We start from the raw sequence: 21,300 nt of genomic DNA on the forward strand, positions 1-21,300 counted from the left end.
TGTAACTCAGCATAAAGTAAATGTGATTTTACCATTATTACCATCATTATTAACAATAAAATTTTAGAAGAATTAGTGGGAAAAAATCACAATTCAAAGTGGATTGAATTAAACGTGAATTCGAATTAGAATAAAGGGCTAACACAAAGGGAGAGAAATGTCAGTTCAATTCAACAATCATTTATTAAATCTTATTTCATGCAAAGTATTTAAAGAGCTAATGATTTAATAATGGAAAGTGATGCATGAATCAAAATTTATACAGAATATGATAAGAGCAATGATAGATATATACAAAGCAAGTTAGGAAATATAGAGACATCTAAGTCAAGTTGGTTATTGAGAATGTCATGTAAGAGAAATTTTTGAGTTGAATATTGGAAAAATGAAATAAATTAACTGAATAAAAAAGGGAAAATGATTTTTAGGTGGAAGGAATAATGCGAAGGATCAGAGACATGAAATAGCAGGCATAATGCTGCAAATATTTTGCTATCATCCAAGGCAAGCTGGGAGCACTTCAATAAGAGTGAGGTGAGCTGTTAAGAAAAAATAGGGGTCTGGAGTCCTCAAGACCTTCAAGGCCTTAGCTGAAAATTATTCTGGAATCTCAGTAGTGAGGAGACAATAACAGAGTTCCAGCTGGGGTAAGGATAACCTTAATATAAGGCTTTCCTTGGTTGTATATTGGTCATGGATGTCAGATCCAAGGCGACATCCATTTCTTAGAGCCCAATAAGTTGGGATAAGTGTGACCTGACCACAGTACTCTGGACCATAATAATGCTCATTGTAAAGCACAGCAAAAAATCTGTTTTGTAGGGTCTCTGTGGGTTACACAGGAATCTACTCCAAAACTTCTACTCCTTAACCCAGGGAAGAGTTGCAGACTTTTCTAAACTGTGCATATAAAGCACTGAGGGAAATTACTGAATGTGCAGATTTCCAGTTTACAGTCTCAGAGATTTTTGGTCCACTGGGGCCAGTATGGAATATAGAAATAAGCATTTAAAAAGTCGTTCCAGATCATTCTGACTAGGCAGTCCTCAGGCCAGTGTTTGGAAGCACAGCCCTAAGCACACTGGACCCTTCAGTAAATGCCGTATACTGAGTCAGTTCCAGTAGGTGGAAATGGGTTTTCTAAGAGATTTCCAGCTTTGAGTCTCAGTAACTCTGGCTTAGCTAACAAGATAAAGGACCTTAATTATTTCAGTTAGGTGTAATTAAAATAAAATTTGGAGCCCCATGCTATCCTTTCATATATGAAGGCATGCTCAAAATGTCAAAATAATTAAGTCATTGCAATCTTCACTCATGCTTCATTTGCAATATTTGGAGGGAACGAATTTCATATCCTACCATAGGACTTTAAAAATCCCCCTTTTCAAATATTTTATACCCCAGCTCTGTTTTAGAGCCTAAACATTTAGAGGATCTCTAAATGATCCTTTTTTTCATTATGCCTCTAAGGCCCTCTAGAATCCTTTAGTTTTCTGATTCCATATACCAGTGGGTGTCGCATGGACCAGCAGAGACCAAGTCTGTGGACTGAAGTAAGGGAAAGACTTATGCTAACAGTGGCAGAGCTGTCTTTGAATGATGATGAGGTCATGGAAGTTGCTGGGGTTAGGAGGAGCCTTTAAATACTGTTCCTCAATTCTTACTCTGATCATTTTTTGTACTTCTATAACAGATAATAATTACTATTACTATTACTATTAATAGTAGTGTAATTAATATGAATTGCACTACTCAAAAACCCATCCTATTATAGTTTATTCCTCTTTTCCTCTTTTTGGTTATTTTACTGCCTCTGAAAGTGCTGTAAAGTTTAGCCTTGTTGCATCTGTCTAGGTCCCTCATCACAAACACCGGAACCAGGAAATATGAAATTGTCCAAGGTACAGTCATTAGATATGTCTCAGGTTCTTTTGTCTTCAAGGATCGTGTTTCTGGCAAAATGCAAAGTTTGAGCTAGTCTCTGGGGTCATTCAGTTTTGAGAGTAATTTACTACTGTCTATGCCCCATTACTCCAAATGAGGCAACTGCTTGTGCTCTTGCTCATTGATATGTCTGGATGGTTCAGGGCCACCTGTCTCTGGGTGAGATCTGGAAATCACTAGGAGACATGGCCAGCCACTCGTAGGGAACTGTAGATGCTGACTACATCAATTTGGAAGACCCTCTTTAAAAAAAACAAAGAGGCCGGGCGCGGTGGCTCAAGCCTGTAATCCCAGCACTTTGGGAGGCCGAGACGGGCGGATCACGAGGTCAGAAGATCGAGACCATCCTGGCTAACACGGTGAAACCCCGTCTCTACTAAAAAATACAAAAAAACTAGCCGGGCGAGGTGGCGGGCGCCTGTAGTCCCAGCTACTCGGGAGGCTGAGGCAGGAGAATGGCGTAAACCTGGGAGGCGGAGCTTGCAGTGAGCCGAGATCGCGCCACTGCACTCCAGCCTGGGTGACAGAGCCAGACTCCGTCTCAAAAAAAAAAAATAAAATAAAATAAAAAAAAATAAAAAAAATTAAAAAAATAAAAAAAACAAAGACTATAAATGCCAAATACAACATTATATAGGAAAATAAATATTAATTTTAAATGAGAAAAAAGAACTTATGAAATAAAATTTTTAAAGTTAACACATATTACAAATATCTCAAAACTAAGAAAAATAAAATTTATTTTAAAAATTTAAGTGAGCATCTGAGGTTATTTCATAATGCTCTTTTTCTCTTATTTTTTGACTATACATTCTTGGTTCACCTCTTTCTAAGGTCGACACTGTGATGTTTTCTATGGAGAATATAGACAGATAATTGAGTCTTTTCTCTAGCACTGTCAATAAAACTTTTATTTATAGATTAGAAAAATGTCTTTCAGTTTAATATTTCATTATTGGTAATGTTGTCTTAAGATGTATCGAATACTTTGTTATATGTAACTATACGCAGATATAGTCTTTATTTTAGAAGAATTACTCCAGTTTTGTACACTTCACATGGAGGATTTTTCATATATTCTATTTTTGTAAATTTTATGCAATTAAAAATAGAAACATATGCACAGTATAATTGTTATATAGAATATATTTTTGATAGGTGAAAATTTCCATTTGATTTCACATTGATGAAAACAGATTTAGTTCCTTACAACAGTATGTATGTAATGTTTGGAAGAATTTTGCACAAACTAGCCTCTAACTGTATACATTTCGAATTTTGTTTCTCTTAAGTATTTACATACTTCTGGTGCCAGTTAGTGTAGGACATTAACATGGTGAATATGCACTATTGCTCATCTCTACAGTGAGTTTTAATATGAGGTAAAATTGTGTACTATATCTTATATGATATACTGGATTTTATATATTTTCAGTGTATGAGAATATTTACACCATCATTCTGAAAGAGTGCAGCAATTGTGAGCTCTTCCAACTGACAGAGTCTGGCCTGGATTTATACATAAAAAATATAATATAGGAACCTAAGGAATTAAATGGTATTCCAATCGCCATGTGTTACTTGAAGACCATTGCAGGAGAACGACTCTATATATCCCAGCAATACTCTGTATAATTCCCCTTTTTTCTTCTCATCTCACACCATTTCACTGCTATAGAGCAGTCACAGCATCTTGCCAGTAAAGCCTACCTTTCAAATCCCAGGCTGTCCTTCCCCAACACCATGACTATTTAGATTATTTAGATTTTCTGGCTATACCTTCCTTGTTTCCCTAGGACTTCTCAACTAGCTTCTTACCTAGTATACTATTACAAAGTATAAAATCTGTCTTGTTAGAGAGCAAGGTAGGGAAACAATTTGAGCCCTTTAGCAGATAGGTGGAGTGGAGACAGAGACAATGGCTGAGGCTCACTCACTGATGATGCTTGACTCAGTCATATCAACTTGACCAGGCCAGGGAAAAGGGTACAAAATGTAGAGTCCTATATTTAGGTTACAAGATCTAGTTGTAAGAGAGATGGTCAAGTTATATAATTTTGTAGATATCATTACTGTAAAGATAGAGTATCTTTGCATTTTTTTCTCACATGAATTTCAGATCCTCCTCTGAACTCTTCTGTCACTTAACAACAGGGCTAACTTAAACTTTTAATATTTCCCACCCCATCACACAGTTAAATTTTCTCACTTTCAGCAGAGCTACAAAAGCACATTGAATAATTTCTATGGTAATACAGAACCACCCAAAACATTCTCCTCTTCTGTAGTTTGCAAACTTGTAGTGGACTAATCTCTCATTACATTAAAATAGTAAACGTAGAAGCAACATGTATCATAAATGGGTATGAGAGAATTACATATAAAAAGTGTATTACAAATGCAGCTCTGGAATTTAGAGACCTGTACATGGAGTAGCTTTGTAATTGCATTTGTTCAGGGCTGGCGCAGTGGGGAGTTAATCGCTGATTAAAATATAAATGAATAGGAGTCAATTCTTGTCAAAAATTGAATAGGAACTCTCAGTTCCTTATGTATTTCATCTAAAGTAAATATTTATTTCACTTTATTGAACATCCCATATTGCATGTTATCAGTTGGAACTGAGTAAAATTTACTCAGTGAAAGTTCTATTTTCTCTGTCATTTTGAAGAGAAGTAAAGGGTGATAGGTATTTTTATCTTTAATTTTGTGGGACTTGAAAATGAAAGAATTGTATATTTGGAAAAATGTTAACAATTAATTCCTATAAAACATTTCACCGTATAAATTTTTGGACTATTTTAATAAATAGTATGCTTTAAGTTTAGGGTTATTAAATGTTTTTCTTTTGCAATACACTAAAAAGTAATAATTTACCATACAAATATATGAGCATATATAAATAATTTTGCTCTATAAGTAGTTTTCAATAGTTTCAAATGCTATGAATAATTTTACTCTTATAAAACAGGCCCCTGAGTTATTTACATTTGGCCTAGATAAGGTGCGGCTTAAATATTTGTCATAATCATACCTTGGTTTGTTAAGAAATATGCTTCTTATCTGTGCTGCATAGAATTTCAGATCACATGATAGTTGATTATTTTGTATTTTGGTATATATTTATATATAATATGTACACATGCATGCACATATAAACACATATATCTTCTCTCACTAGCCTATATATTCTATCCATGTAAGGACTGCATCTGCTTCATTTTTCTATGCCATGATGTTAGATATGTAGTAACTGTATAAATATTAAAATGGAGCAGTATTCAAATATTGAGATGAATTTTAAAAATCAATTATGAGGTCTCATATTTTAAAAATTGGTGAACTTTTGTATACCCCCAATTGTAAGTTAGAGGCATACCTTAGAGAGATTGTGGGTTCAGTTCCAGACCACTACAAAAAAACAAATATTGCAACATAGCTAGTCATACAAATTTTTAAGCTTCTCAATGAATATAAAAGTTATGCTTGTAAAATGTGGTAGTCTATTAGGTGTACAATAGCATTACATCTAAATAAATAATGTACGCACCTTAATTAAAAATACTTTATTATTAAAAAGTTGCTAACAATCATCTGAGCCTTCAGCAAGTCATAATCTTTTTGCTGGTGGAGAATCTTGCTTTTCTGTTGGTGACTGCTGACTGATCGGGGTGGTAGTGGCAGTTTCTTAAAATAATACAAGTTTGCTGTATCAATCAATTCTTTCTTTCATGAAAAATTTATCTCTAGCACGTGATGCTGTTTGATAGTATTTTACTCTGTATAGAACTTCTTTCAAAATTAGTCAGTCCTCTTAAATCCTGCTATTTCTTTCACAACTAAGTTTATGTAATATTTAAACCCTTTATGTTCACAGCATCTTCACCAGGAGGAGATTTTATCTCAAGAAACCATTTTCTTTGCTTATCCCTTAGAAGCAGCTCCTCATTTGTTCAGGTTTGATCATGAGATTGCAGCTGTTCAGTTACATTTGTAGGTTGTACTTCTAATTCTAGTTCTCTTGCTATTTCCACCACATCTGCAATTATATCCTCTACTGAAGTCTTGACCCCCTCGAAGTCATCCATGAAGATTGGAATAAACTTCCAAACTCCTGTTAATGTTTCTGTTTTAACCTCCTCTCATGAATCATAAATGTTCTTAATGGCATGTACAATGATGAATTTTAACAGAAGGTTTTCTATCTACTTTGCCCACATCCATTAGAGGAATCACTGTCTATGGTAGCTCTAGTCTTACAAAATGTATTTCTTAAATAAGAAGTCATGAAAGTAAATCTCCTTGATCCATGGGCAGCAAAATGGATGTTGTGTAGAACATGAAAGCAACATAAAATCTTGTACCTCTCTATCAGAGCTCTTGGGTGACTAGGTGCATTGCCAATGAGCAGTAATATTTTGAAAGAATCCTTTTTCCTGACCAGTAGTTCTCAACAGTGGACTTAAAATGTTCAGTAAATCATACTATACACAAATGTGCTGTCCTCTAGATTTTGTCTATTTCTAGAGCATAGGCAGAGTAGATTCAGCATCATTCTTAAGATTCTTAGAAGTTTTGGAATGGTCAGTGAGCATTGGCTTCAGCTTAAAGACATCACCTGCATTAATCCTTGACAGGAGAGTTAGCCTATCCTGATAAGCTTTGAAGCTAGCCGTTGACTTCTGTCCAGCTATGACAGAACAACATCTTCTAATAGAACATCTTCTAATAGAAGAAGATGCCATGTTTTGTCTGCATCGAAAATCTGTTGTTTGGTGTAGCTACCTTAATTAATAATCTTATCTAGACCTTCTGAATAACTTGCTGCAGCTACTTCAACAGCAATTGCTGCTTCACTTTGCCCTTTTATATTACAGAGATTGCCTCTTTCTTTAAACTTCTGTGCTAGCTTCAAACTTTTTTTTCTGCAGCTTCCTCACCAGTCTCAGCCTTTATAATATTGAAGAGCGTCAGGCCTCTCCCTGGATTAGGCTTTGGCTTAGGGGAATGTTGTGACTGGTTTGATCTTCTGCACTCAAACTTTCTCCATTTCAGCAATAAGGCTGTTTCACGTATTATCTGTGTGTAAACCGGAATAGCACTTTTAATTCTCTTCTGACTTTTTCTTTGCATTTAAAACTTTTCTCACTGTTTGGCATAAGAGGCCTGGTTTTTCATCTATCTGGGCTTTCAACATTCCTTTCTCACTCCACTTAATCATTTTAGCTTTTGATTTAAAGTGAGAGATATGTGAGTCTTCCTTTCACTTGAACATTACAGGCCATTTTAAGGTTAATAGGCTTAATTTCAATATTGTTGTGTCTCAGGGAATGGGGAGTCCTGAGGAGAGGGAGAGAGGTGGGGAATGCCCAGTTGATAGATCAGTTGAACACACACAGCCTTTACTTATTAAATTTGTCATCTTATATGGGTGTGGTTCACGGTGCCACAAAATAATGACAATAGTAACATCAAAGATCAGTGATCACAGATCACCATAACAGATATAATAATGATCAACCAGTTTTAAATATTGTGAGACTTACCAAAATGTGACACAGAGATACCAAGTGAGCACATTCTGTTGGAAAAATGATGCCAATAGAACTTGATCATCTCAGAGCTCCCACAAGCCTTCAGTTTGTAAAAAACACAGTACCTGTGAAATACAATAAAGCAAAGCTAAATAAAGCTAGGTCTGCTGTAGCCTATTTACAAAAAACAGTTGAAATTTCCAACATGATTCTCTTTCAGAAGTTTTTGAGAAACTGTTTCGTTGTTTATCACTGCATTCTCATATGCATTATCTTGAAATTCCACTAATCTCAGGGAATTTGAGTGAGCTGAGGACACTAACAACACTTAAACTGTATTTCAGCCATTGCCATTGTCTGGAGAACATATTGAAAGCCTAAATATTTAGAACACATTATAGTATTCAGGTAATTACAACATGGTAGGATGTCTAAATGTGTATAGCATGAACTATCCTAGTTTAATTACATCATGATAGAGTTAGTAGCAAATAAAATCTCTAAGCTTGTTAGGCTATAATTCTCATGATACTTTGCATATCTTGAAAACTCTTGCAAAGTGTTACACAAACATTGTGATGATTTGGATCTATATCAAAATGTGCATGCTTAAAACAATTCTTAACCATGGTAGGCCTATTTTTTTTTTGGGGGGGGGGGTAGAGATATATAGATATTGCCATTTCCAGACTGTGTGCTGATGATGGCAAAACTTGTTACTAACCAAATTATGAGGATTTTTATCACCTTAAATTTGAAAAATCACTGCAAAATCTGAAAAACATTTGTTAAATAAAACCAGATGTAGAAGGGTTTTTTTGAAATATCAAAACAGTAATGTAAATGAATTGTTAGTTTCATTGTTTATAGTTAAACTTTAGACATTAAAACAACATTAAGATTGAAATATAACAAACTCCCCAAGAGAAAAAAAAATTAAAGCAAGGACTTTGTACCTTTAATTGGAACCTGCCCTTTTTTATTCATTGTAATAAAATGATATTCTATCAGGATTTCCTAAAACTCTTTACTTACTTGCCTTTACTGACTAAATTAAGACAGAATACTGTTATTTTCTTGAATGGCCCCAATATATTGTGAGAAATTTTTTAAATGTAAAAGTAGTGCTTTTTGGATTCTACTTTCTGTATTTATCATAATTTTACTAAGATACCTTCAGTGATTATCAAAATTTAGTTTTCATGATCTGGGAATTTCATTATCATCTCTGTTCATTTTCCATTTTTTCTTTATTTCTTTTATTTATTTATTATACTTTAAGTTCTGGGGTACATGTGCAGAATGTGCAGGTTTGTTACATAGGTATACATGTGCCATGGTGGTTTGCTGCACCCATCAACCAGTCATCCACATTAGGTATTTCTCTTAATGCTATCCTTCCCCCCAACCTCCACCCTCCGACAGGCCCCAGTATGTGATGTTCCCTTCCCTGTGTCCATGTGTTCTCATTGTTTAGCTCCCACTTATGAGTTAGAACATGCAGTATTTGGTTTTCTTGATCTATTGATTGAAACATCTATTAAAAAAATATTGTTTGCTTCATTATATAAGCTTCCTCACACTGTCTCAAGATTTTTGTTAAATTATGTGCTGGATGAATTAAATATAGACCAATATTACCTATATTTATTGTAGATTAAAATTTGTTTATTTGCCCATTATCGTACTTTATGATATACTTCCAATCTCCGTCCAAATCTGTATTTGGTTAGGAACATGCTCTTTATTAACTTTTGTTATCATGAAAATACATATGTCTCTAATAAATATTTATACATACTATGTTTACTTAGGCTTAAGCATTGATAATTTGATTAACATTATTCTTTAGTTGTTTTACATTTTATTACAATTTCCTAAAACTTTGCTTTTCTTTCTGCTTATTATTAGGAATAAGTTTGCTTATTTTCTTTTTGTAATGTGTGTGTGCATGCACGTTTGTGTATGCATGTTAGAAAAACAGAAACAGAGAGCTCACACTCTAAACAGCATCAAGCACAAAAGCTAAATTCATGGATATGCAATCAAGAACTCTGTTTAAATATGTACAAACTATTGACAAAGGAAGGCTATAAAATGGTGAGAATTACAATTTTGAGTAAAGTGCTCCTCTGTGTTATTAGCCAGTGTGTCCTCTTCATTTTTCTTTAGTTCTATTCCCAGTACCATTTTTTTCTACCACAGAACTTGTCACAAGCTGGATTCTCACAATTACCTGAGAGTTGGCCTCTCTTCTATCTAGACTATCCTGTGCACCTCCCCCAAATTAATTGTTCTATAATACTACAATTTTTTTTTATACTTTAAGTTCTATGGTACATGTGCACAACGTGCAGGTTTATTACATATGTATACATGTGCCATGTTGGTGTGCTGCACCCATCAACTAGTCATTTACATTAAGTATATCTCCTAATGCTATCCCTCCCCACTCCCCCTCCCCACGACAGGCCCCAGTGTGTGATGTTCTCCTTCCTGTGTCCAAGTGTTCTCATTGTTCAGTTCCCACCTATGAGAGAGAACATGCAGTGTTTGGTTTTTGTCCTTGAGATAGTTTGCTGAGAATGATGGTTTCCAACTTCATCCATGTCCCTACAAAGGACATGAACTCATCCTTTTTTATGGTGGCAGAGTATTCCATAGTGTATATGTGCCACATATTCTTAATCCAGTCTATCATTGATGGACATTTGGGTTGGTTCCAAGTCTTTGCTATTGTGAATAGTGCCGCAATAAACATGCGTGTGCATGTGTCTTTATAGCAGCATGATTTATAATACTTTGGATATATACCCAGTAAAGGGATAGCTGGGTCAAATGGTATTTGTAGTTCTAGATCCTTGAGGAATCGCCACACTGTCTTCCACAATGGCTAAACTAGTTTACAGTCCCACCAACAGTGTAAAAGTGTTCCTCTTTCTCCACATCCTCTCCAGCTTTTTTCTGTTGTTTCCTGACTTTTTAATGATCGCCATTCTAACTGGTGTGAGATGGTATCTCATTGTGGTTTTGATTTGCATTTCTCTGATGGCCAGTGATGATGAGCATTTCTTCATGTGTCTGTTGGCTGCATAAATGTCTTCTTTTGAGAAGTGTCTGTTCATATCTTTCACCCACTTTTTGATGGAGTCATTTTTTTTTTCCTTGTAAATTTGTTTGAGGTCTTTGTAGATTCTGGATATTAGCCCTTTGTCAGATGAGTAGATTGCAAATATTTTCTCTCATTCTGTAGGTTGTCTGTTCACTCCGATGGTAGTTTCTTTTGCTGTGCAGAAGCTCTTTAGTTTAATTAGATCTCATTTGTCAATTTTGGCTTTTGTTGCCATTGCTTTTGGTGTTTTAGACATGAAGTCCTTGTCCATGCCTATGTCCTGAATGGTATTACCTAGGTTTTCTTCTAGGGTTTTCATGGTTTTAGGTCTGACATTTAAGTCTTTAATCCATCTTGGATTAATTTTTGTATAAGGTGTAAGGAAGGGATCCAGCTTCAGCTTTCTACATATGGCTAGTCAGTTTTCCTAGCACCATTTATTAAATAGGGAATCCTTTCCCCATTTCTTGTTTTTGTCAGGTTTGTAAAAGATCAGATGGTTGTAAATGTGTTGTATTCTTTCTGAGGGCTCTGTTCTGTTCCTTTGGTCTGTATCTCTGTTTTGGTACCAGTACCATGCTGTTTTGGTTACTGTAGCCTTGTAGTATAATTTGAAGTCAGGTAGTGTGATGCCTCCAGCTTTTGTTCTTTTGGCTTAGGACTGTCTTGGCAATGCAGGCTCTTTTTTGGTTCCATATGAACTTTAAAGTAATTTTTTCCAATTCTGTGAAGAAAGTCATTGGTGGCTTGATGGGGATGGAATTGAATCTATAAATCACCTTGGGCAGTATGGCCATTTTCATGATATTGATTCTTCCTATCCATGAGTATGGAATGTTCTTCCATTTGTTTGTGTCCTCTTTTATTTTGTTGAGCAGTGGTTTGTAGTTCTCCTTTAAGAGGTCCTTTACATCCCTTGTAAGTTGGATTCCTAGGTATTTTATTCCCTTTGAAGCAATTGTGAATGGGAGTTCACTCATGATTTGGCTCTCTGTTTGTCTGTTATTGGTGTACAAGAATGCTTGTGATTTTTGCACATTGATTTTGTATCCTGAGACTTTACTGAAGTTGCTTATCAGCTTAAGGAGAGTTTGCACTGATATGATGGAGTTTTCTAAATATACAATCATCTCATCTGCAAACAGGGACAATTTGACTTTCTTTTTTCCTAATTGAATACCCTTTATTTCTTTCTCCTGCCTGGTTTCCCTGGCCAGAACTTCCAACACTATGTTGAATAGGAGTGGTGAGAGAGGGCATCCCTGTCTTGTGCCAGTTTTCAAAGGGAATGTTTTCAGTTTTTGCCCATTCGGTGTGATATTGGCTGTGGGTTTGTCATAAATAGCTCTTATTATTTTGAGATCCGTTCCATCAATACCTAATTTACTGAGTTTTTAGCATGAAGGGCTGTTGAATTTAGTCAAAGGCCTTTTCTACATCTATGGAGATAATCATGTGGTTTTCGTCTTTGGTTCTGTTTATATGCTGGATTACACTTATTGATTTGCATGTGTTGAACCAGCCTTGCCTCCCAGGGATGAAGCCCACTTGATCATGGTGGATAAGCTTTTTGATGTGCTGCTGGATTCAGTTTGCCAGTATTTTATTGAGGATTTTTGCATTGATGTTCATCAGGGATATTGGTCTAACATTCTCTTTGTTGTGTCTCTGCCAGGCTTTGGTATCAGGATGATGTTGGCCTCATAAAATGAGTTAGGGAGGATTCCCTCTTTTTCTATTGATTGGAATAGTTTCAGAAGGAATGGTACCAGCTCCTCCTTGTACCTCTAATAGAATTCTGCTGTGAATCCATGTAGTCCTGGACTTTTTTTGGTTGGTAGGCTATTAATTATTGCCTCAGTTTCAGAGCCTGTTATTGGTCTATTCAGGGATTCAACTTCTTCCTGGTTTAATCTTGGGAGGGTGTATGTGTCCAGAAATTTATCCATTTCTTCTAGATTTTCTAGTTTATTTGTGTAGAGGTGTTTATAGTATTCTCTGATGGTAGTTTATATTTCGGTGGGATAGGTGGTGATATCCCCTTTATTATTTTTTACTGCTTCTTTTTTTTCATTTGTTTCTTCTCTCTTTTCTTCTTTATTAGTCTTACTAGCAGTCTATCAATGTTTTTTGATCTTTTCAAAAAACCAGCTCCTGGATTCTTTGATTTTTGGATGGCTTTTTTGTGTCTCTATCTCCTTCAGTTCTGCTCTGATCTTAGTTATTTCTTGCCTTCTGCTAGTTTTGAATGTGTTTGCTCTTGCTTCTCTAGTTCTTTTAATTGCGATGTTAGGGTGTCAATTTTAAATCTTTCCTGCTTTCTCTTGTGGGCATTTAGTGCTATAAATTTCCCCCTATACATTGCTTTAAATGTTTCCCAGAGATTCTGGTATGTTGTGTCTTTGTTCTCATTGGTTTCAAAGAACATCTTTATTTCTGCCTTCATTTTGTTATGTACCCTTTAGTCCAGTCTTCTCCTTTCTCAACACCCATTCTCCGTGACTTTCTATTGCCTTCAAGATAAATCAGAATGTTTGTACTAAATGTGAACCTACCTCAAAGACACATCAAAGTGTGTGGTTTCCTCTTCATTTGTAAGCTCATCCCCAATTGTTCACTAATAATCTTCTCTAGCCAAATAATATGTTACCACTTATGCAACTGTCCATCTTTCTTTTTCAACCCTATTGATTTTTCAGTTTTCCAGCTTTTACAGCTGTAAAATGAATTACCTGAGAACTTAGTGGTGTAAGTAAAATTTGTTATGCTTACCAATTCTGTGGGCCAGGATTTTAAGAGGACATGGGGGACAGGTTGTCTCTGGTCTTCAGTGTCTAGGGCCTCAGCTGGATGACTCAAATGCTGGAGACAAAAGTCGTCTGGAGGCTACTTCAATCACAAATTTAGGGGTTACACTGACTATTGGCTGGGGGCCTCAGTTCCTCTTCACATGGGTTCTGCATGAGAGTCTCCTTATGTGGCCTCTTTGCGTAGGCTAATTTGGGCTTTCTTACAGGATATTGGCTGATTTCCCTACAGTGGCTTTCCCCAAAAGAGAAAGCCATATGGAAGCTGTATCCTTTTTTATAACCTGGCTTCAGAAGTCATATAGTATGATTTCCACTACACTTTAAGAGTTGGAGGAATCACAGCCTACCCAGCTTCAAGGAAAAGAGTAAATAACGTCTACCTCTTTGTGAAAAGTAGTGAGATCCCAGAAGAACATATAGGACCAGAAATATTGACGTGACCATTTTTTGTTGGAACAATGCCACAGTCAAGGACTGTAGTTTGTATCGCATGTGCTTTTTCAAACTCTCCCAGACTATAATAGACCATACCAACCTTTATTCATTCTGAACTCTAAAATCTGTGATCTCATTTACAACCAGTATATTTCTTTGAATTGTTAACCTTCCATGTGTATCTGTTTTGTCTCCCCAACTATACTACTAACTACTTCAGCACAATAACCTCATTTTCCCACAGGAAAGTAAGGTCTGTATTTTTATTTTCCACAGGACCTAGCACAGAGCTTTGGACATAGTAGGGGCTCAATAAACAGCTAGATTAAAGTCAGAGAGATTTAGAATGAAATGAGAGATATCACTTTTATGCATTATAAGTGAATGTGGTAGATAGTGTTTGGAAAAGATGGGAATGGGTGAGGCAGGGGATAGTGGATACAATATTATAGAAATAAGCGAGAAAGGATCACCTGGTAAACACAAATAAATGTGTTTATGAATGAAACATGAAAGCTTAAATGTAATAAGGCATGATGCCAGTCAAAGGAAGGTACTTTTTTGTATCTTATTTAATTTCAAATTTATATGTATTTTAAAACTCATTTAAGTAATCTGAATTATACTAATTGAAAGCATTAAATTTAACTCTGCTGGCATTTGAGAGTTGACCAGATGAATGTATCAATAAGGGTAAATATCATAACATGTATTGTTATATTTAAAATTATAATATTTGTCAAATGTGTTTAGCTATATTTTAAAAGCATTTTTTGTTTGGATTTATTTGCTTTTAATTTTTTTAATTTAAAAATAATGCATTCTGATAATAGCAAGCCAAGTTATATAAAGAAAACCCAAAAGGCTTTTTCTGCATTTCTATATTGAGGATTCCAATTTTGGTTTGGTATGTTTTCACAGCTTTTTCCATGTTCATTTTGTATACTTTCCACTGCTTATATGTTATTCTTCATATTTATTGTTCATGCCATAATTTATTATTTTTAAATATGCAAGGTTCATGGTTATGTCAATGGTAATTTCTCTGTGTGATGATTATGGGATCTGATTAATAGTTGTTGTTTTAAGAAGCTAATTCTTAGACTTTGTGGCAAACTGGTAAATTTGATATTTTAATTCAAAGTTGAGCTTTTTAGAGATACAGAAAACAAAGTGTTGACAGGGTAGGTTAAATTTTTCAGGTGAAAACTCTATCTACTGTATTAATTTGTTCACATATGAGAACATGTGGTAATACTATGATAGTGCTACATAAAGCTTTATAACTATTACTAACTAAAACACCAATGCTCACCAAATAACTTTCTGGGATCTCAGCCTTGTTAAACTGTTCTAAAGAATATATGTAATTTACATTTTACTAACCATTGTAAAATTTCATACACTGAAAATTATTTGGACATAAAATTTTCATATGGATGGTAAATGAATAGCATATTGTCTTTCCAACTCTCCCCAATCTCAGAAATATTTCAGCCTTGGACCATGAAATGAAAGGAAGGGAATAAAGATTGGTCAAGTGAAAATAGTAAAGTTCTGAATTCCTATCTATAATAACTCATTTTGCCAGATCCCATTCTGTAAAACAGTTAAACTCATCTCTACTTATTATACATCTATGAGACTGAGAACTAATTTTCTTTACATTCACTGGCATAATTTTTTTTATTTCAGATATTAATTTAAAGACTCTGCCTATGTAAATATAACCTACCTGAAACTAAAATGATTCTTGGTAACATACTCAAAGTCACACATTTACATGTAACTATTATGTATTTAAGATGGCTGATCACACTGAAGTAATGAAAGGCATTCATCAATATCCAGGAGTTCACTATCCTGTCCTTACTCCTAATCTTCAGGGTTTTCACCGTGCTGTAAGTGAGCTACTTATATTTTTAAAATTGATATGCCTCTTATTGTTTTAAAGATATTTATAAAGTTAAAGTTGTATCATGTGTAACTCACCTGTAATATAAATACTATGCTAATGTACTAACATGAAGACATAGAGCTCCATGTCCTCACAGCATTGCTGGGGACTAAAGTGGTCTATATAGCTGGCTCTTCCAGCTTCACTGTTCAAAAGTCAAAACACAAAAGTAAAATTCTGCATTTTTGTGAAATTTTTTAGAAGTGTATTTTGTGCTTCTTCTTAAGTAATATAGAACACTATTTAAGCATTTTTCAATGTAATTTGTATAGTTATTATTACTGTTGAATTTGGTAATTATTTTTGTCAGCCTTTGTTGATCAGCTTTTTGTGTCTTATTTTCTCTCTCTGGGTGAAAACTAATTGTCATGTTATCTGGCTGTAGTTACTTTCCCTGTTTATCTTCTGGTTTCTTTTGATCCTCTGTGATTTAAAAATTTATATAATTTAAATAAAGCTTTAATAATTATATATATGAGATGATCCTCTTCATTTTTAAGGTGTTATCCTTATATGGGCTTATTGCATAGGTTTTACAGCAGCTATTTCTGATATTAATGAATATTAATGAAAAATATTCATTATGCGAAACTGTATTATGTAAAGTTGAGGTTGTGGGGTATTAATCATATACTGTATTTTGTTAGAACCATTTATTTTTCCCTTGGGTTTGATTTGATAAAATTTTTATTGCATTGTTTAAAAAGTCATTTACAAAATTGTAAATATTGGTGTCATCTACTAATCCTAACAAAGTAAGAACGTATCTTACTTTGAAGAAGGTACTAAAAGGACACTCTCATGTTAACTCAGAGGGGCAAGCACTGGAGTGGAACTAATCTTGACTTGGGAGTCAAGCAATTCTGTGCTCAAAATGTGACTCCAGAACTTTTACTCCCTGTGTGATATCATGCCAAGTATTTACCTTTTTGTGCTACAGCTGTTTCATCTATAAAATGTGCATAACAACACTTAGTTTACACAGCTGTTTGTAGATGACAAAAAGCACATCCATAGTACTAAAAACAAAACAGACAAATAGTAGATGTTCACTAACAGGGTTTTTATTTTAGAAATTGGAAATTTATTTTGGATACAGGCATAGAAGCCAATATTTTTTAAATGTTTGAGGAAAGATGAAAAGATAGCTTTTAGGTTTTTCTCTCCCCATGTATTTATTTTATTGTATTGTGTTGTGTTGTATTGTATTGTATTGTATTGTATTGTATTGTATTGTATTTTAGAGATGGAGTTTTGGCTCTGTCACCAGGTTGGAGTGCAGTGGCGTGATCTCGGCTCACTGCATCCTCCACCTCCCAGGTTCAAGCGATTCTCCTGCCTCAGCCTCCCAAGTAGTTGGGACTACAGATGTATGCCACCATACCCAGCTAATTTTTGTATATTTAGTAGAGACGGGGTTTCACCATGTTGGCCAGGATGGTTTTGATCTCTTGACCTTGTGATCTGCCTGCCTTGGCCTCCCAAAGTGCTGGGATTACAGGCATCAGTCACCATGCCCAGCCTCCCACCATGTATTAACAGGGGATTAGCAAGAGGGGAGAACGTAGGCAAAGTGCTAGAAATACATTAACGGAAGATCTTAAACATCTAGCTAAACGACTAAGAGGCTTGACATTTGAAAAACAAGTCACTGGAGAGCCTGGAGGAAGGAATAAAATGGACAAAAAGTACAAAAAGGAAATTGATTAGATTAATATTTTGGATTTAAAGACTGGCAAAAGGATCAAAGCATTAGGTACAAAAGAGTATGGCTGTAGAAATCAGGATACAAAAAAATAAAAGCTAGATTAGGAGATCAAAGAAAAACTGGGAGCAAAATCTAAATGATGAGTTGGAAAAATATTTTTCTGTTGGATTGTAGGAAGAGAAGGAAAACAAAGTATTTAATATCTTCTATTTTAATAATTGGTTTGAAAATATTTTTTCATGGAGGATAAGGGTTTTATTGGGGTGCTAGTATTTTCCATAATTGGGGTTACAGTATTTCTGAAGATAATACATAATTTATAAAAGGCATAATTAAATAGAACATTCTCATTGTGTTTTTGTGGCTCATAGACTTAGGAATATTGCAGTTTGTGGATTATTCTGTTACTATAAAACGTTCTTACATTTTGAAAGAGTATATGTGTCAAGATGAGAAGAATCCAATTTTAAATTCTAAGGCAAATATTAAAGAATACATGTATGCCTTCATAAAGTAGTTAATCTTTCTTCTACCACTACCATTCACATTTTTGAAATTATTAGCTTTGGCTTTAAATTATGTTTTTCAGGTTGCTGCTGGAGCTACTGAGATATCAGTTTTTGGAGCTGCATCTGAATCCTTTAGCAAGAAGAATATTAACTGTTCCATTGAAGAAAGTATGGGAAAGTTTGAGGAGGTTGTTAAGTCTGCAAGACACATGAATATTCCAGCACGAGGGTACTTATGAAATCCCACAAATTCTGTTTTGTTAATGTTTATTGTTAAAGCTTACTCATAAATTATCTAGAGATTCTTATATCATTTATAAAAATATACATAGAATATCGTATTTCTACTTTAATCAGGGCAATCACCATATAGTTACATCTCATTAACATCATTGATGATTATTAGTGAGTATCTAGCTTGTGGAATGTGTAATGCAATTGAAATCAGAGGAACTAGCATGCAAATCTGGCATTATTAACTATTTTATTAACACTCTGTCACCCAAATGCAGCCCTCTCATCCCAGCCTACATGTGCTGGTAAGTTGGTATAAACTCACAACATCTTTTGGAAAAGAATTATATAATGTGGTTTTCAAATTTTTTAAAAAAACATGACTTTTTCTTCAAAGAGTATTTTATGTAGAACTTCAATAGAATACAGCAGACATAAAATTGAGCTGCTCTAGGAAATCATTTTACCCATTCTTTCTGCCCCTCAGTGGCTGACTTCTCTACTTCCTCTGGGTGATCCCAAAGCACCTCCAATAGCATCTTGCAGAACACCGTTTAAAAATACTTGATAAATTGCTTATAGAAGATAAATATAAACTTTCAGTTCTCTACTATTTTCTACTATATATGATTTCTGTAAATTTAGGGGTATCAGAGATATCAATCCTTTTCTCCTCGCCTTGCCTTTTTCTTGTAGAAACTTATCGGCTGTTCATTCTAAGAGCTGTTGATTACAGGACATGGAAAAGAAAAACTGACCCAAATCTAACTTCCACAAACCTAATTTTCTCTCTCAGGAGTTCAGAAATGGAATATCAAACATAGTTACTTGTATTGAAAAATTATGTGATTTTTGTCACTGAGTTCGCTATTTTGGGGTTCCTAGGATGGAGCCACATGCAAATCAGTGACAGGACAGAGTAGTAGAAAGAGGAAATGGAAAAAGGAGGTTCCTAGCGTGATCAGAGATATAGAGGGAGGAAGGAGAGAGGGAAAAATCTGCCTTGGTGCTTGACTACTTCCAGGACCAATAGTTGCCTCAAGTATTATAACCAGGCCTATGTGCTGTGAAACCTGTAATGCATTTTTGTGTGTGTTTGTTACTTAAGGAAGAATGTTTCTAAGACATTAGCTATTTTTTTCTATTAATTTCATACATATGGAGATATGATGAACACACATCTTAACAAGTTAACATGTATAGAGATTGGTAATAGAAGATTGAAAGCTGGGGATGGATTTGGGTGCAGGCTGTACTTCCCTTAGTTGAGGTGAGCAAAGTTCATAGTAGCAGGCAAGATTCATCAGTTAATGAGAAAGACAAGTGAGTCAATTTTGGCTGAGAGTATTATTGAAATGATTGGAATTTCAACCAAGGTGTTTTGGGGAAGCAATTAAAGTTAGACTATAGCTAGTAAAATATTTTGTTGGTTTTTTTTCTATTTATAATTTATTTTTCCTGTCCTCCATAGTAAGTCTACATGACTTTCTAAAATTTGAAATTACTTTTGTAATTAAGATAAATACATATCATGTAAGGACTATATGAGAAAAATATAAAATCCAAGATAATGTATTTCCAAAGACATAAAATAAAGGATATCTATTTTTTCAGGCAAAAGTTACATAACCACAATCAAAAAGGAGAGATATGCTATCGGTTTCTCAATTCAAATATAAATAAGTTGTCTCAATTTTTTTAAAATAAAGAGAAAGATGAAGACCCTATTCTAGCTCACTGTGTGTTTAAAGTGTGGAGTACAAACTTTAAAATAAAGCAATTCTCACTGGACAGTTAAAAAGCATGTGACTATAAGAAGTAAAGTGCTTATGTGGCTTGCTCTTCAAAAATAGGAACAGTTTTTTTAGTGTTGAAAGATGGATGCAAATATAAGTTGTAGGAAGTAACTTTTTGTCATCTTAGCTTTCTCTTGTAAAATGGAATAGTTAATATAATTGGGCTAATAAAAATCTCAAACCCTCTGAATACTCATTGTTTGACAAATAATATTGCCTCATCAGAAAAATGACAACTTCTAATCGTGCTGTGGCTTAAAAAGCTTTCCAGGCTTTGATGAACAAGAAGTGACCCATGGTCAAACCAAATGAGTAGGGTACAGTGGGGACTTTTGTGTAGAATTATACTATAGATACATGTATGTTTTCCAATGGGGATTTTGTTCCTTTGGAGTACAATTCCTGAATTTTCTGAACACTATCATTTTCAGAAATATGCCTTTCCATATTTGAGTTCAGTAGCTATTTGCGTAGTTGAAAATATCTTCTTCCTCCCCACAATTTATACAAAGTTGAAATAAGATTTTATTTTTACTGGCAATCTCGATTTTAGGTATTCACCATTGTAAGTCATAAGCCATTAGTACCTATTTAAGGAAAGGAGCCATGCTCAACTATTTGAAACTGCAGTAGATGCTTCAGCATGTCTTGCGTGGCAACAGCTGCATCAACATATACTTGATAATCATCCAGAAAATTTACGTCGTCAGTTGTCAGCTTTAAAGGCCATAAAGCAGTACACATTTTATAAAAGCTCACTAAAACTATTTCAGTATTTTTATAAAAGCTCAAAAAACTATTTAGTATTTTTATAAAATACTAAACTTTCATATAGTCCAAATAGTAGCTTTTATTACAGTTATGAAGGCTATTGTTAAATTCCGCCACACACGCACTGAAACACACACACACAACACAAGCATATGTACACATTTTTAACACATGCTGAGAACTGTACATAACATCTGGGGCACATTGTGAAAAGATACTATGCCAAATCAGTGACATAAAATGCAGAGTCAGCTAACTACTGGCACGTATACATTATATGTGAATGCAAAATGAAATATCTGCAGTATGGATTTTATTATTTAAGGTGCAGTCCATGTGACTTTATTTTAAATCTAGATAATTTTTCTAATAACTGTCTAAATTTTAAAAGGTTAAGAAGGCAAAGAAAAATAAAAGCCTATGACAAATGTTATTATTTTCCCTTTATCAATGGTATTTATTGAAATAAATATCTATTGGCTTGCTAGGA

General features: G+C 34.5%; 1 protein-coding gene across 3 annotated transcripts in view; it reads left to right on the plus strand.

Moving 5' to 3' along the window:
- HMGCLL1 (3-hydroxy-3-methylglutaryl-CoA lyase like 1) overlaps positions 1-21,300 on the plus strand; it is a 146,522-nt gene that overhangs the window by 48,902 nt on the left and 76,320 nt on the right. For all 3 annotated transcript variants that reach the window (XM_005552693.4, XM_074039031.1, XM_065543897.2), the window contains exons 4-5: positions 15,641-15,736; positions 18,090-18,238. In XM_005552693.4, coding sequence (XP_005552750.1) covers positions 15,641-15,736; positions 18,090-18,238 — 245 coding nt within the window. The remainder of the gene's footprint in view (positions 1-15,640; positions 15,737-18,089; positions 18,239-21,300) is intronic.

Source organism: Macaca fascicularis, chromosome 4, assembly GCF_037993035.2.
Source record: "Macaca fascicularis isolate 582-1 chromosome 4, T2T-MFA8v1.1".
NCBI classification, from domain to species: Eukaryota; Metazoa; Chordata; class Mammalia; order Primates; family Cercopithecidae; genus Macaca; species Macaca fascicularis.